The sequence below is a fragment of the Scyliorhinus torazame genome, unplaced genomic scaffold, assembly GCF_047496885.1.
Source record: "Scyliorhinus torazame isolate Kashiwa2021f unplaced genomic scaffold, sScyTor2.1 scaffold_201, whole genome shotgun sequence".
In the NCBI taxonomy this organism is placed as follows: Eukaryota; Metazoa; Chordata; class Chondrichthyes; order Carcharhiniformes; family Scyliorhinidae; genus Scyliorhinus; species Scyliorhinus torazame.
Genome location: NW_027307928.1, coordinates 223,757 through 239,346, shown reverse-complemented (window position 1 = coordinate 239,346; position 15,590 = coordinate 223,757). Strand labels below are relative to the sequence as shown.

The 15,590-nt window shown below is 53.6% G+C and overlaps 1 protein-coding gene across 1 annotated transcript in view; it reads right to left on the bottom strand.

The window, feature by feature from the left end:
* Positions 1-3,072: 3,072 nt before the first annotated feature.
* The window catches only part of LOC140405761 (zinc finger protein 219-like), a 232,893-nt gene continuing 220,375 nt past the window's right edge, over positions 3,073-15,590 (bottom strand). Inside the window, exons 4-6 of the mRNA XM_072494195.1 lie at positions 7,298-7,420; positions 4,065-4,804; positions 3,073-3,195 (exon numbers count right to left, since the gene is read on the bottom strand). Coding sequence (XP_072350296.1) covers positions 3,073-3,195; positions 4,065-4,804; positions 7,298-7,420 — 986 coding nt within the window. The remainder of the gene's footprint in view (positions 3,196-4,064; positions 4,805-7,297; positions 7,421-15,590) is intronic.

Sequence of the window (15,590 nt, the reverse complement as noted above, 5' to 3'; positions counted from 1 at the left end):
CCCTCTACACTGTCCCCATCAAACACTCCCAGGACAGACACAGCACGGGGTTAGATACAGAGTAAAGCTCCCTCTACACTGTCACCATAACACTCCCAGGACAAATACAGTAAGAGGTTACAGAGTAAAGCTACCTCTACTCTGTCCCCATCAAACACTCCCAGGACAGATACAGCACGGGGTTAGATACAGAGTAAAGCTCCCTCTGCACTGTCCCCATCAAACACTCCCAGGACAGGTACAGCATGGGGTTAGATACAGAGTAAAGCTCCCTCTGCACTGTCCCCATCAAACACTCCCAGGACAGGGACAGCACGGGGTTAGATACAGAGTAAAGCTCCTTCTACACTGTCCCCATCAAACACTCCCAGGACAGGTACAGCACGGGGTTAGATACAGAGTAAAGCTCCCTCTGCACTGTCCCCATCAAACACTCCCAGGACAGGTACAGCACGGGGTAAGATACAGAGTAAAGCTCCCTCTACACTGTCCTCATCAAACACTCCTTGGACAGGTACAGCGGGCCCCCAGAGTCCTGGCATCAAACGTTCTCCCTCGCCCCTCATGGATCAGCTGCTCGCATGTATCCCCGCTGTGTCATAGTCTTGCTGTGCAGAAAGTGACTGCATCGTCACAGCCGCCTAGCCATGGGGACCCGTGCTGCAGTGATGTGCTCCCTCCACCGCCCCTCCATCCTCGTTTGTCTGACACGGAGTTTCTGGGCGAGCTCTGTCCATTTGTATTTAAAGTGGCCCTTCCATTATATTTTTTATTTTATTTGTTTGAATTTAGAGTACCCAATATATTTTTTCCAATTAAGGGGCAATTTAGCGTGGCAAATCCACCTACCCTGCTCATCTTTGGGTTGTGGGGGCGAAACCCACGCAGACACGGGGAGAATGTGCAAACTCCACACGGACAGTGTCCCAGAGCCGGGATCGAACCTGGGACCTCGGCGCCAAGAGGCAGCAGTGCTAACCCACTGCTCCACCCCCTGGCCCAACCATTTTAATTGCTTAATCCCACGTTTTATTTTTAATGCCTTTCTCTGTTGTGTTCTCTGCTAGTCCTAAGAAGGTCAAAAGGTACAAAGGTCGGGCTGTAAAAAGAGGCCAGAGATATATTCTAAATAAAATCTACAGAACAAGACACAATATTGTACATCCAACAAGGCAGCATCGCATTACACATTGGTGCTTTTTAAAAACCGCTGCTTGCAAGGCCCAGAGTCTCTCAGCGTGGTTGAAGGTGTTGGTTGTCTGCGCGCCGGAGGAGGCCCTGTTGTGATTCCTCTCGTCCACGATTCAATATCCAGTCACAGGAGCTCACAGTTTTGTTGCAAGGGAAGTTAAGGCACTCTCTGACCATCTGTGTCTCTCTTTGTTGATGGACCTCTCGCTCATGCTCTCTCTCTCCTTCGCACCCTTGCTCTGTCTTTCTCTCCCTTTCTTTCTTTCACTCTTTCTCTCTCTCCCCACCCTCCCTCCCGTCCCTTTAGCGGAACGTCTGTTTGTCTGCGCCCCTGTAACTCTCCAGCCCTGCGTCTCCCTCTCTGCATCTCGCCTTTGCTCTCCCTCTCCTGTCTCCCTCTCTGCTTTTCACCTTCACTCCCTCTCTCCTGTGTCTCCCTCTGTGTCTCACCTTTGCTCTCTCTTCCTCTGCATCACGCCTTCGCTTTCACTCCGTGTTTCCCTCTCTGCGCCTTGCCTTCTCTCCTTGTGTTTCTCTCGCTGTGACCCCTTTGTCTCCCTCTCTCTCCTTGCGCCTCTCCGTCTCCCTTCCTCCATCTTTCTTTACCTCTCTCCTCTCCCTCTTTCTGCGTGTGCGCACGTCTCTCCTTCTCTCCCTTTCCATCTCTCCCGAGTCTCCCTCTCTGTCCTTCTCTCTCACTGTCTCTTTCTGCCTGTCTCTGTATTTGTGTCACATCTCCTGATTTCTCGAACTCTTATGCACTGAGGTATAAATTCAGCTGAGTGGGAGAATTCCTCTCTCTACTCCACTGATCCTCTATTCTCTTTATCTCCCTCATCCCTTTCTCTCCTTAACCTCCCTCCTTATTTCTTTCCTTGTCTTCCTCGCCTCTCCCCTTGTCCCTCTCTCGCATTATCCTTCTCTTGCTCTCATTATACCTTTCTCTATCCCTCTCTCCTTATCCTTCCCTCTTTCTTTTTTCTCTCCCCTTACCTCACCCCCTCCTTTTCATCCTCACCACATCTCCCCGTGTGCGTGTGTCTCTCTCCGTGTTCGTTCCTCTCTCTATATCTCACTCTCTAATCTTCCCCTCTCTCCTTCTAATCCCTTACTTCCATCCCTCCTTTTGTCTCTCTCTCACACCTTCCTCACTCTCCTCATCACCCTCTGTATCTCCCCCTCAAGACCATATCTCACTCTCTCATTATCCCTTTCTCCAAAGATAGATTTTCCAACAGTGTCATGACCGGGTAGCGAGAGGAGAGGTTGGGGAGACAAGGAACAGGTTGAAGGGAGTCACCATCTTCCACTCCCATCCATTAGCCCACCACAAATGTCCAGGCAAGGTTGCATGCATGTGACCAGTAAATAGTCAAGATATCCAGAAATTGGCACTTCAGCTCCAAGGCATTGCTGAGCACCAGGAGTCTTCTCACCAACCAAACGGCCTTACCCCTGAAAACGACTACGCTTACCCCGGAAAACGACTACGCTTCTCGATACATCAATGCTAGGATCCTATTGACAGTTAGATTTTTGTTTTTGCTGCAGTGGTTCTACGTTAGTTCTTGATTCAAAAGTTACTGACCCCTCCCGGCCCTTGCATATCCCTTTGCCGGCCTCCGTGTTCTACTGGTCGGCCTTTTTGTTTACTCATTCTTTGGCGGAGCTCCTGGGGGTGGGTGGGGGAAGAGGGGTGGGAGAAACTGTCATGAATGAGAGCTGAACATGAACATGCTGCCATGGTGGAGTGTACCACCACGCCAATGGCACAGACTGCAGTGTTGCACATTGCCATCTTGGAGAAAGCTGCCACCTTGGGAAAATATCATTATCTTGGAGAACACCACCTTGGAAAGTATTCATCTTGGAAAGTAATCATCATGGCGAACACCACCATCTTGGAAAGTAGTCATCCTGAAGTGTACCACCATCTTGGAGAACGCCATCATCTTGGAAAGTAGTCACCTTGCAGAACAATGACATCTTGGAGAGCACTGCCACCTTGGAAAGTACCACAATCTTGAAGAATGTTGTCATCTTTCTTTTTTTTTTTCAAATTTAGAATAACCAATTAATTTTTTTCCAATTCAGGGGCAATTTAGCGTGGCCAATCCACCTAGCCTGCACATCTTTGGGTAGTGGGGGCGAAACCCACGCAAACACGGGGAGAACGTGCAAACTCCACACGGGCAGTGACCCAGAGCCGGGATCGAACCTGGGACCTCGGCGCCGTGAGGCAGCAGTGCTAACCACTGCTCCGCCGTGCTGCCCCGAATGTTGCCATCTTGAAGAACGCACCATCTTGGAAAGTAGTCATCATTGAGATCACAACCTTGGAAGCGTAATCATCTTAAAGAACATCGCCATCTTGGAAAGTAGTCATCTTAAAGAACATCGCCATCTTGGAAAGTACCGCAATGTTGGATGGTAGTGCCATGTTGAAGGGTATCAGCACCTTGGAAAACGCCATTTTGGAGGGCATCACCACCTTGGAGAGCGATTGGCATGCTGCTGCCCACAATGGGGTCAGGCAATGGAATGAATGAGGGGGATTTGAACGGCTCAGATCTTGTCGGTGACGGTGCACAGGAAAGGTCTGGTGGCCCCAGGTCCAGGCTCGCTGTGCCCGGCCCTTCCCCATGCCACCATGTGGGGAGACGATGGCAGTGGTTAGCACCCCCCATATTCCAACCACTCCCTCCCGCGCCAGACCACACACACCTGGCGTGGTGGGGGATTGGGCACTGAATTCCAGCCTTGGCTCACATTTCCCCCACCCACCCCCAGGAGCTCTGAGGCTGTTGCTCTGACCCCAGGCACACAAGAGTGGGGGACGAAGTGGGCGGTGCCTGGCTACAGGCCCCACCTACCGCGTCTAGCGTCATCGCCCCGCCCGCCTCATCTGACGTCATCGCCCCGCCCTCCTCATCTGGCTTCATCGCCCCGCCCTCCTCCTCTGGCGTCATCTCCTTCTCTGGCGTCTCTTGGCCCTCCTCTTGTTCCGTCATCGTCCCGCCCTCCTCTTGTTGCGTCTGCGCCCCGCCCACCTCACCCAACATCATCGTCCCGCCCTCCTCTTGTTCCGTCAGCGCCCCGTCCACCTCATCTTGCGTCATGGTCCCGCCTCCCTCTGGTGACGTCTCTGTCACGCCCCCTCCCTGCCGCGCAGGCGCGCGGTCAGAGGCCCAATTCTCATCCCCGGCCTCGAGTTGAGGCCGGGCTCCGTGTAGCGGCCGCCGCCTTCGCGCTTTGCCCGTGTGCTTGACCCGCAGGTGGAGGCCCATCAGCTCCGGGGAGGAGGTCTCGAAGGGGCAGGCCCGGCAGCCTCGCAGCTCGGCCGGGGTGGCCGCTCTGAGGGACAGGTCCAGCGGCTCCGGCTGCAGCAGCAGCGCCCCGGCCCGGCCGCCCGCCAACCTCTGCAGGGAGCGGCTCAGCTCCGACAGGCCGGGCCCGGCCGCTGCGGCAGGAGGCGGCCGCCGCCTCCCCCCCGCCCCGGCACCCGGGCCGAGCCCGTTCCGCTGCTCCCGGTGGTGTCGCTCCAGGTGATACTTGAGGGAACCCGACTGAGTGCCCGCGTAGTCACAGTGAGGGCACTTGTAGGGTCGCTCACCTGTCAGAGAGGGAGGGGAGGGGATGGGGAGGGGAGGAGGGGAGGGAGGGGAGGGGGGGTAGGGGAGGGGGGGGATGGGGATGATGGGGGGGTAGGGGAGGGGGGGGATGGGGATGATGGGGGGGGGGAGTGAGGGGATGGGGAGGGAATGGAGGAGGGGATGGGGGAGGGGATGGGGAGGGAGGGAGGGGATGAGGAGGGAATGGGGAGTGAGGGGATGATGGGGGGGAGGGAGGGGATGATGGGGGGGAGGGAGGGGATGGGGGGGGGTAGGGGAGTGAGGGGATGGGGGGGAGTGAGGGGATGATGGGGGGGAGGGAGGGGATGGGGGGGTAGGGGAGTGAGGGGATGGGGGGGTAGGGGAGTGAGGGGATGGGGGGGTAGGGGAGTGAGGGGATGGGGGGGTAGGGGAGTGAGGGGATGGGGGGAGTGAGGGGATGGGTGGGGGGGGGAGGGGATGGGTGGGGGGGAGGGAGGGGAGGGGATGGGTGGGGGGGAGTGGGGAGGGGAGGGGATGGGGGGGAGGGAGAGAGGGGATGGGGGGGGAATGGAGGAGGGGATGGGGAGTGAGGGGATGATGGGGGGGAGGGAGGGGATGGGGGTGGGTAGGGGAGTGAGGGGATGGGGTGGGTAGGGGAGTGAGGGGATGGGGGGGGTAGTGGAGTGAGGGGATGGGGGGGTAGGGGAGTGAGGGGATGGGGAGGGAGGGGATGGGTGGGGGGGAGGGAGGGGATGGGTGGGGAGGGGGGGAGGGGATGGGTGGGGGGGAGTGGGGAGGGGAGGGGATGGGGGGAGGGAGAGAGGGGATGGGGGGGGAGGGAGGGGGGGATGGAGGGAGGGAGATGGGGGGGAGGGGGATGATGGGAAGATAGAGGGGGATGGATGGATAGGGGGATGAGAGGATGGGGAAGATAGAGGGGGAGGTGGGGTAGAGGGAGATGAAGTGGGAATAGAGGAAATGAGGGGAGGCAGGGATGGGAGAAGAAAGGAAGTGGTGGGGGATGAAGCCGGTGAGGCAGGGTCAAAAGTAGGAAGGCAGTAGTGGGGCGATGGACCGATGGAGGGGTTGTTCGGGTGATGGAAGAGGAAGAGTCGGAGGACAGTCAAGAGGGCCAGAGAGTGAGGGGGATTGGTGAGAGTGGGAGAGGAACGGGTTAGAGAAGGGGAGTGGAGCAAGAGAGAAGGACATGGGGGGATGGCAGGGGGAAGAGAAGGAGAAAAACAGGAAAAATGAAAGTCAAGTCATAATCCACAATATACATCTGTTTGTCAGCCAATTTTTCTCAATGTGGATGAATTATGGATATATATCTATATAGAAATGGTGGGGGTATTGGAATTGGGCACGGGAGGGTTGGAGAGGTCTGCGCAATGAAATGAAAATCGCTTATTGTCACAAGCAGGCTTCAAATGAAGTTACTGTGAAAAGCCCCTAGTCGCCACATTCCGGCGCCTGTTCGGGGAGGCTGGTACGGGAATTGAACCGTGCTGCTGGCCTGCCTGGGTCTGCTGTCAAAGCCAGCGATTTAGCCCTGTGCTAAACCAGCCCCTGAGCAGAGGTGACGCTGGAGAAGGCAGAGGGATTGTTCAGCACACAACTCCACTGCGGTGCTCCCTTGGAGACAGGCTGCCGTTTCACCAGGTGGTCCGGGGCTGCCCGAGCCCGTAACCGTCGGCCGGGATTGATCCCAGATGCTGCAGGGTCACGACCTGGCTGGCTTGAGTGCAGCAAGGGATTGGGCATCCTGAGGAAGGAGCAGGACCGGACCTTCCCTTCACCTCAGTCGGCCCTATTCCTTAACGCCACTTTGCAGCCTGCACGACCGTTGGCCCCTGGAGAGGTTGCAACTGCGCCATGCTCTTCAGGGGTTCCCCGGTGTTTGAGGGCAATACAGCCAGGGCTTTCCGGCTGACTGGTTCCTCTCAAAGTCCAAGGATGTGCGGGTTAGATTAAGTGATTGCAAACAATGCGCGGGGGTAGGGCGGGGAACTAGGCCTAGGTTGAGTGCTCTTTTGGAGGGACGGTGCAGACCCGATGGAGAGAGAGTCAGAGAGATGCGGAGAGAGACGAGGGGAGAGGGAGTCACGGAAACCGAGTGAGAGACATACTGTAACAATTCTCTTTTTTTGTTTTTGTGAAGTAAATTGAGAGTACCCAATTCTTTTTTTTCTCCCAATTGAACGTGGACGATCCACCTGCCCTGCACATCTTTGGGTCACCCTCGCAAACACGGGGAGAATGTGCAAACTCCACACGGACAGTGACCCAGAGCCAGGATCGAACCTGGGTCCTCGGTGAGGCAGCAGTGCTCACCACTGCGCCAACCGGTGCCGCCCCTTACTCTAAGGTTTCTATGAATAGATGGACCAAAGGGCCTTCTGGCCCGGTGACACGGGTTGATTCTGGATGGGGTGGGGGGGGCTGTTGAGGGATTGGCGTGGCCAGCAAGTTCTCGGTGCAGTGTTAGGGGAAAGGCTGCAGTGAGTACGTACCTGTGTGGACTCGCAGGTGGACCTTCAGGTGGTGAGATGATCGGAAGGCTTTGCCGCAGTAGGCGCAGTCCCTGACGGCGAGGCCTCGGGCCCGATCCGCGGGCAGCCTGAACCCCAACTCGCCTGGGCAGAGAATGGCACAAAACACAAGATGTGAGTAAGCTGGGAACGGAGGCAGAAGCTGGGACCCGTCACACTGCCTTGGGCAGATGCTGAACATCACGTGTGGGATGAAAGGCTGAGCAGGCCCATTTTGAGGCATAATAAAATGTGGTTTCGTCTCCATGCTTCAATTTATCCAGCCCGTAATATCCTGGCTTCAAAAAACTACAATCAATTATCGCAGCTGCAGAAATGCAATATGAATCTATTTGGCATATTGAGACACCCATGTCCTACTCTCCCCAAACTAATCCCACTGCCCCACTCTCTCCCCATAGCCCTGTATCAATCCCAAACTAATCCCACTACCCCACTCTCTCCCCACAGCCCTGTATCAATCCCAAACTAATCACACTGGCCCACTCTCTCCCCATAGCCCTGGATCAATCGCAAACTAATCCCACTACCACACTGTCTCCCCACAGCCCTGTATCAATCCCAAACTAATCCCACTGGCCCACTCTCTCCCCATAGCCCTGGATCAATCCCAAACTAATCCCACTACCACACTCTCTCCCCACAGCCCTGTATCAATCCCAAACTAATCCCACTACCCCACTCTCTCCCCACAGCCCTGTATCAATCCCAAACTAATCCCACTGGCCCACTCTCTCCCCATAGCCCTGGATCAATCCCAAACTAATCCCACTACCACACTGTCTCCCCACAGCCCTGTATCAATCCCAAACTAATCCCACTGCCCCACACTCTCCCCATAGCCCTGTATCAATCCCAAACTAATCCCACTGCCCCACTCTCTCCCCATAGCCCTGTATCAATCCCAAACTAATCCCACTGCCCCACTCTCCCCATTGCCCTGTATCAATCCCAAACTAATCCCACTGCCCCACTCTCTCCCCATAGCCCTGTATCAATCCCAAACTAATCCCACTGCCCCACTCTCTCCCAATAGCCCTGTATCAATCACAAACTAATCCCACTGCCCCACTCTCTCCCCATAGCCCTGTATCAATCACAAACTAATCCCACTGCCCCACTCTCTCCCCATTGCCCTGTATCAATCCCAAACTAATCCCACTGCCCCACTCTCTCCCCATAGCCCTGTATCAATCTCAAACTAATCCCACTGTCCCACTCTCTCCCCATAGCCCTGTATCAATCCCAAACTAATCCCACTGTCCCACTCTCTCCCCATAGCCCTGTATCAATCCCAAACTAATCCCACTGCCCCGCTCTCTCCCCATAGCCCTGTATCAATCCCAAACTAATCCCACTGCCCCACTCTCTCCCCATTGACCTGTATCAATCCCAAACTAATCCCACTATCCCGCTCTCTCCCCATAGCCCTGTATCAATCCCAAAATAATCCCACTGCCCCACTCTCTCCCCATTGCTCTGTATCAATCCCAAACTAATCCCACTATCCCGCTCTCTCCCCATTGCCCTGTATCAATCCCAAACTAATCCCACTATCCCGCTCTCTCCCCACAGCCCTGTATCAATCCCAAACTAATCCCACTGCGCCGCTCTCTCCCCATTGCCCTGTATCAATCCCAAACTAATCCCACTGCGCCGCTCTCTCCCCATAGCCCTGTATCAATCCCAAACTAATCCCACTGCCCCACTCTCTCCCCATAGCCATGTATCAATCACAAACTAATCCCACTGCCCCGCTCTCTCCATAGCCCTGTATCAATCCCAACCTAATCCCACTGTCCCACTCTCTCCCCATAGCCCTGTATCAATCCCAAACTAATCCCACTGCCCCACACTCTCCCCATAGCCCTGTATCAATCCCAAACTAATCCCACTGCCCCACTCTCTCCCCATAGCCCTGTATCAATCCCAAACTAATCCCACTGCCCCACTCTCTCCCCATTGCCCTGTATCAATCCCAAACTAATCCCACTGCCCCACTCTCTCCCCATAGCCCTGTATCAATCCCAAACTAATCCCACTGCCCCACTCTCTCCCAATAGCCCTGTATCAATCACAAACTAATCCCACTGCCCCACTCTCTCCCCATAGCCCTGTATCAATCACAAACTAATCCCACTGCCCCACTCTCTCCCCATAGCCCTGTATCAATCCCAAACTAATCCCACTGCCCCACTCTCTCCCCATAGCCCTGTATCAATCTCAAACTAACCCCACTGTCCCACTCTCTCCCCATAGCCCTGCATCAATCCCAAACTAATCCCACTGCCCCACTCTCTCCCAATAGCCCTGTATCAATCACAAACTAATCCCACTGCCCCACTCTCTCCCCATAGCCCTGTATCAATCCCAAACTAATCCCACTGCCCCGCTCTCTCCCCATAGCCCTGTATCAATCCCAAACTAATCCCACTGCCCCACTCTCCCCATTGCCCTGTATCAATCCCAAACTAATCCCACTGCCCCACTCTCTCCCCATAGCCCTGTATCAATCCCAAACTAATCCCACTGCGCCGCTCTCTCCCCATAGCTCTGTATCAATCCCAAACTAATCCCACTGCCCCACTCTCTCCCCATAGCCCTGTATCAATCACAAACTAATCCCACTGCCCCGCTCTCTCCATAGCCCTGTATCAATCCCAACCTAATCCCACTGTCCCACTCTCTCCCCATAGCCCTGTATCAATCCCAAAATAATCCCACTGCGCCGCTCTCTCCCCATAGCCCTGTATCAATCCCAAACTAATCCCACTGTCCTGCTCTCTCCCCATAGCCCTGTATCAATCCCAAACTAATCCCACTGCCCCGGTCTCTCCCCATTGCCCTGTATCAATCCCAAACTAATCCCACTCTCTCCCCATAGCACTGTATCAATCCCAAACTAATCCCACTGCCCCACTCTCAATAGCCCTGTATCAATCCCACTGCCCCGCTCTCCCCATTGCCCTGTATCAATTCCAAACTATAAACCCACTGCGCTGCTCACTTTCCATAGTCCTGCATCAATCCCAAACTAATACCACTGCCCCGCTCTCCCCTGTTGCGCTGTATCAATCCCAAACTAATCTCACTGCTTCGGGCTCTATCAATAGCCCTGTAACAATCCAAATATAATCCTACTGCTCCATTCTCTTCCCATCGGCCTGCATCAATCCTAAACTAATCCCACTGCCCCCCAGCCCTGTCATTTCCCAATAATCACGCACCTAGTTATCGCTCCATAGCCATGTATCAATCCCATTGTCCCACTCTCTTCCCATAGTCCTGTATCAATCCTAAACCAATCCCATTATCCCACTCTCTCTCCATAGCCCTGTATCAATCCCAAACTAATCTCCTGTCCCGCTCTCTCCCATAGCCCTATATCAAACCCAAACTAATCCCACTGCTCCGCTCTCTCCCCAGAGCCCTGTATCAATCTCAAACTAATCCCACTTCTCCACTCTCGCGATAACCCTGTAACAATCCCAAACTAATCCCACTGCTCTGCTCTCGCCCCATAGCCCTGTATCAATCCCAAACTAATCCCACTCTCCCCATAGCCCTGTATCAATCCCAAACCAATCCCATTATCCCACTCTCTCTCCATAGCCCTGTATCAATCCCAAACTAATCTCCTGTCCCGCTCTCTCCCATAGCCCTATATCAAACCCAAACTAATCCCACTGCTCCGCTCTCTCCCCAGAGCCCTGTATCAATCTCAAACTAATCCCACTTCTCCACTCTCGCGATAACCCTGTAACAATCCCAAACTAATCCCACTCTCCCCATAGCCCTGTATCAATCCCAAACCAATCCCATTATCCCACTCTCTCTCCATAGCCCTGTATCAATCCCAAACTAATCTCCTGTCCCGCTCTCTCCCATAGCCCTATATCAAACCCAAACTAATCCCACTGCTCCGCTCTCTCCCCAGAGCCCTGTATCAATCTCAAACTAATCCCACTTCTCCACTCTCGCGATAACCCTGTAACAATCCCAAACTAATCCCACTGCTCTGCTCTCGCCCCATAGCCCTGTATCAATCCCAAACTAATCCCACTCTCCCCATAGCCCTGTATCAATCCCAAACTAATCCCACTGTCCCACTCTCCCCATAGCCCTGTATCAATCCCAAACTAATCCCACTGCTCTGCTCTCGCCCCATAGCCCTGTATCAATCCCAAACTAATCCCACTCTCCCCATAGCCCTGTATCAATCCCAAACTAATCCCACTGCTCTGCTCTCGCCCCATAGCCCTGTATCAATCCCAAACTAGTCCCACTCTCCCCATAGCCCTGTATCAATCCCAAACTAATCCCACTGCCCCACTCTCTCCGCGTAGCCCTGTATCAATTCCACTGCCCCACTCACCCCATAGCCCTGTATCAATCCCAAACTAATCCCAGTGCCCCGCTCTCTCCCCATAGCCGTGTATCAATCCCAAACTAATCCCACTGCCCCACTCTGTCCCCATTGCCCTGTGTCAATCCCAAACTAATCCCACTGCCCCACTCTCTCCCCAAAACCCTGTATCAATCCCAAACTTATCCCACTGCCCCACTCCATCCCCATAGCCCTGTATCAATCCCAAACTAATCCCACTGCCCCACTCTGTCCCCATAGCCCTGTATCCACCCCAAACTAATCCCAATGCACGGCTCTCTTGCCATAGCCCTGTTTAAATCCCATACCAATCCAAAAGTCCTGCTCTCCCCATAGCGCTGTATCAAGACTGAAACTAGTCCCTCTGTTCTCTCCCCATTGCCCTGTATCAATTCCAAACTATAAACCCACTGCCCTGCTCTCTTCCCATAGTCCTTCATTAAATTCAAACTAATCCCACTGCTTTGGGCTCTACCAATAACCCTGTAACAATCCAAGTATAATCCTACTGCTCCATTCTCTTCCCATCGGCCTGCATCAATCCTAAACTAATCCCACTGCCCCCGAGCCATGTCTATTCCCAATAATCACGCACCCAGATATCTCATCTGTATCAATCCCATTGTCCCAATCTCTTCCCATAGTCCTGTATCAATCTGAAACCAATCCCATTATCCCACTCTCTCCATAGCCCTGTATCAATCCCTAACTAAACTCATTTCCCGCTCTCTCCCATAGACCTGTGTCACTCCCAAATTAAACCCACTGCCCCGCGCTCTGCCCATTGCCCTGTATCAATCCCAACCTAATCCCACTGCCCCGCTCTCTCCCCATAGCCCTGTATCAATCCCAAACTATTCCCACTGCCCCACTCTCTCCCCATAACCCTGTATCAATCCCAAACTAATCCCACTGCCTCAGGCTCTACCCATAGCCCTGTAACAATCCAAAACTAACCCCCTGTCCCGCTCTCTCTCCCCATAGCCCTGTATGAATCTTCTACTAACCGCTCTGCCCCATTCGTTCCCTATTAGTTTGGGATTGATACAGGGATTGATTCCTGTACCAGCCTCCCCGAACAGGCGCCGGAAGGTGGCAACTAGGGGCTTTTCACAGTAACTTCATTGAAACCTACTTGTGACAATAAGGGATTTTCATTCATTTCATTTTCAAGGCAATCGGGAGAGAGTGGGACAGTGGGATTAGTTTGAGATTGATACAGGGCTATTGGGAGAGAGTGGGGCAGTGGGATTAGTTTGGGATTGACACAGGGCTATGGGGAGAGCGTGGGGCAGGGGGATTAGTTTGGGATTGATACAGGGCTATGGGGAGAGAGTGGGATTAGTTTGAGATTGATACAGGGCTATGGGGAGAGAGTGGGACAGTGGGATTAGTTTGGGATTGATACAGGGCTATGGGGGACCTCGGAGCAGTGGGAGTAGTTTGGGATTAAAAAGGGGTTTTAGGAGAGAGCGGGACAGTGGGGTTAGTCTGGGATTGATACGGCGCGATGGGGAAGTGGGATTAGTTTGAGATTGATACAGGGCTATCGGAGGAGATTGGGAAAGTGGGATTAGTTTGATTAATGCACCAGGACCCCCAAATCCCTCTGTGCTGCAGCTTTGTGCAGCCTTTCTCCATTTAAATAATATTCAGCTCCTTTATTCTTCCTACCAAAGTGCACAGCTTCACATTTTCCTGCATTATATTCCATCTGCCGAGTTTCTGCCCATTCACCTAACCTGTCTATGTCCCTCTTTGGGTGCCATCATTACAAAAGGGAACAAAGCTCCCAAGTGAGCGTGTTTGGCCGCGTGTTTCCCAGCACTTGCAGTGCCGAGAAACAGATGGCTATTCAACACGATTCGCTTTGAATAAGGGGCCCGAACGGGGAGTTCCGCTTGCTGGAGCGCCCTGTTGTAGCGAGAGATCGGGACGCCATTTTTAAATGGCGGCCAATCTCTGAGACCCACAAATAAAAATCCCCGACCTCGGGAACCTGCACATTAGAGTAAGGCTTCCTGCCTCGCTCTAATATGCAGATTTGCAAAAAATTGATACCGCCCATTGTGGGCGGATTCTCCTTGCAACGACTCACGAGATTGCGTTGAATCTTGCGAGGCGTTGCGAGCCGGGTAAATCCCGGGAGCGGGGTCACCCGGCTTTCACTAGCTGCGCGAGCTGCTTTTCCGACACTGCATGGCCGGATGATTGCGCCCATTGAATCACCCTCAACACTTGCCCTCGCACCGATTTTTAAATATTCATTCATGGGATGCTGGCGAGGCCAACATTTATTAACCATCCCTAGTTGCCCTTCAGAAGGTGGTGGTGTGATTCGTTCTTGAACCGCTACCATCCCAGAGATGTAGGTAACAACCACAGCGCTGTTAAGGAGGGAGTTCCAGGATTTTGACCCAGCGACAGTGAAGGAACGGTGATATATTTCCCAGTCAGGATCCTCAGTGAGTTGGAGGGGTCTGGAAAGTGCTTGCTCAGGAACCTTGGCCAGTTCACTGCGGTGCATCTTGTAGATGGTACACACGCTGCTGTCACTGTGCGTCGGTGGTGGAGGGAGTGAATGTTTGTGGATGGGGTGCCGATCAAAGCGGGGCTGCTGTGTCCTGGATGGTGTCGAGCTTCTCGAGTGTTGGGGCCGCACTCATCCAGGCAAGTGGAGAGTATCCCATCACACTCCTGACTTGTGCCTTGTAGATGGTGGACAGGCTTTGGGGGGGGGGGGAGTCAGGAGGTGAGTTACTCACCGCAGGATTCCCAGCCTCTGGATCTAAGACCATCGGAAATAGGAACAGGAGCAGGCCATCCGGCCCTTCGTGGCTGATCCGGCATTCCTCATGTCCCATTTTCCTGCCCTTTCCCTGTAACCCTTGATTCCCTTACTGATCAAGAATCTTAACGACCTCAGCTTTAAAGCTACACGGGGACGCTGGCCTCCACAGCTCTCTGTGGCAAGGAATTCCAAAGACACTCAAATGTCTTAAATGGGCACCCCTGTATTATGAGACTCTGCCCTCTGGTCCTAGACTCTCCCATGAGGGGAAACTCCCTGTAAAACCCCTTGAAAATCCTATATGAGATCAACACTCTTTCCAAGAGCTGGTGCGGACTCGCTGGGCCGAATGGCCTCCTTCTGCACTGTAAATTCTAGGTGTTGACCTTGGGTAAGGTGCTCTTTCCAAGAGCCGGTGTAGACTCGCTGGGCCGAATGGCCTCCTTCTGCACTGTAAATTCTATGATATGAACTTCATTTGAAGCCTACTTGTGACAATAAGCCATTTTCATTTCATTTCATTTCCTTTGAACCTGCTCCGCCATTCATTCTGATCATGGCTGACCATCAATCTCAGTAATCTGTTCCTGTTTTCCCTTCACCCAATCCCCCCCCCCCCCCGCCCCCCTCCATATCCTTTGATCCCATTCGCCCCAAGAGCTATACCTAACTGCTTGGAAACACACAGTGTTTTGGTTTCAACTGCTTTCTGTGGTAGCACTCTGCTAGTTATAGGTTGCTATCCTGAAAATGCCCACCTACCCCAACTCTCTGTCTTCTATCAGGTAGCCAATCTTCTATCCATGCTAATATACTACCCCCAACATCATGGGCTCTTATCATGGATTCATAGAACCTCTAAAGTGCAGAAGGAGGCCATGCGGCTTGAGTCTGCAGTGACTCTTGGGAAAGAATACCCTACCTATCCCCGTAACCCAGTAACCCCACCTAACCTTTTGGACACTAGGGGACAATTTATCATGGCCAGTCTACCTAACCTGCACATCTTTGGACTGTGAGAGGAAACCGGAGCACCTGGTGGAAACCCACGCACACACGGGGAGAACGTGCAGACT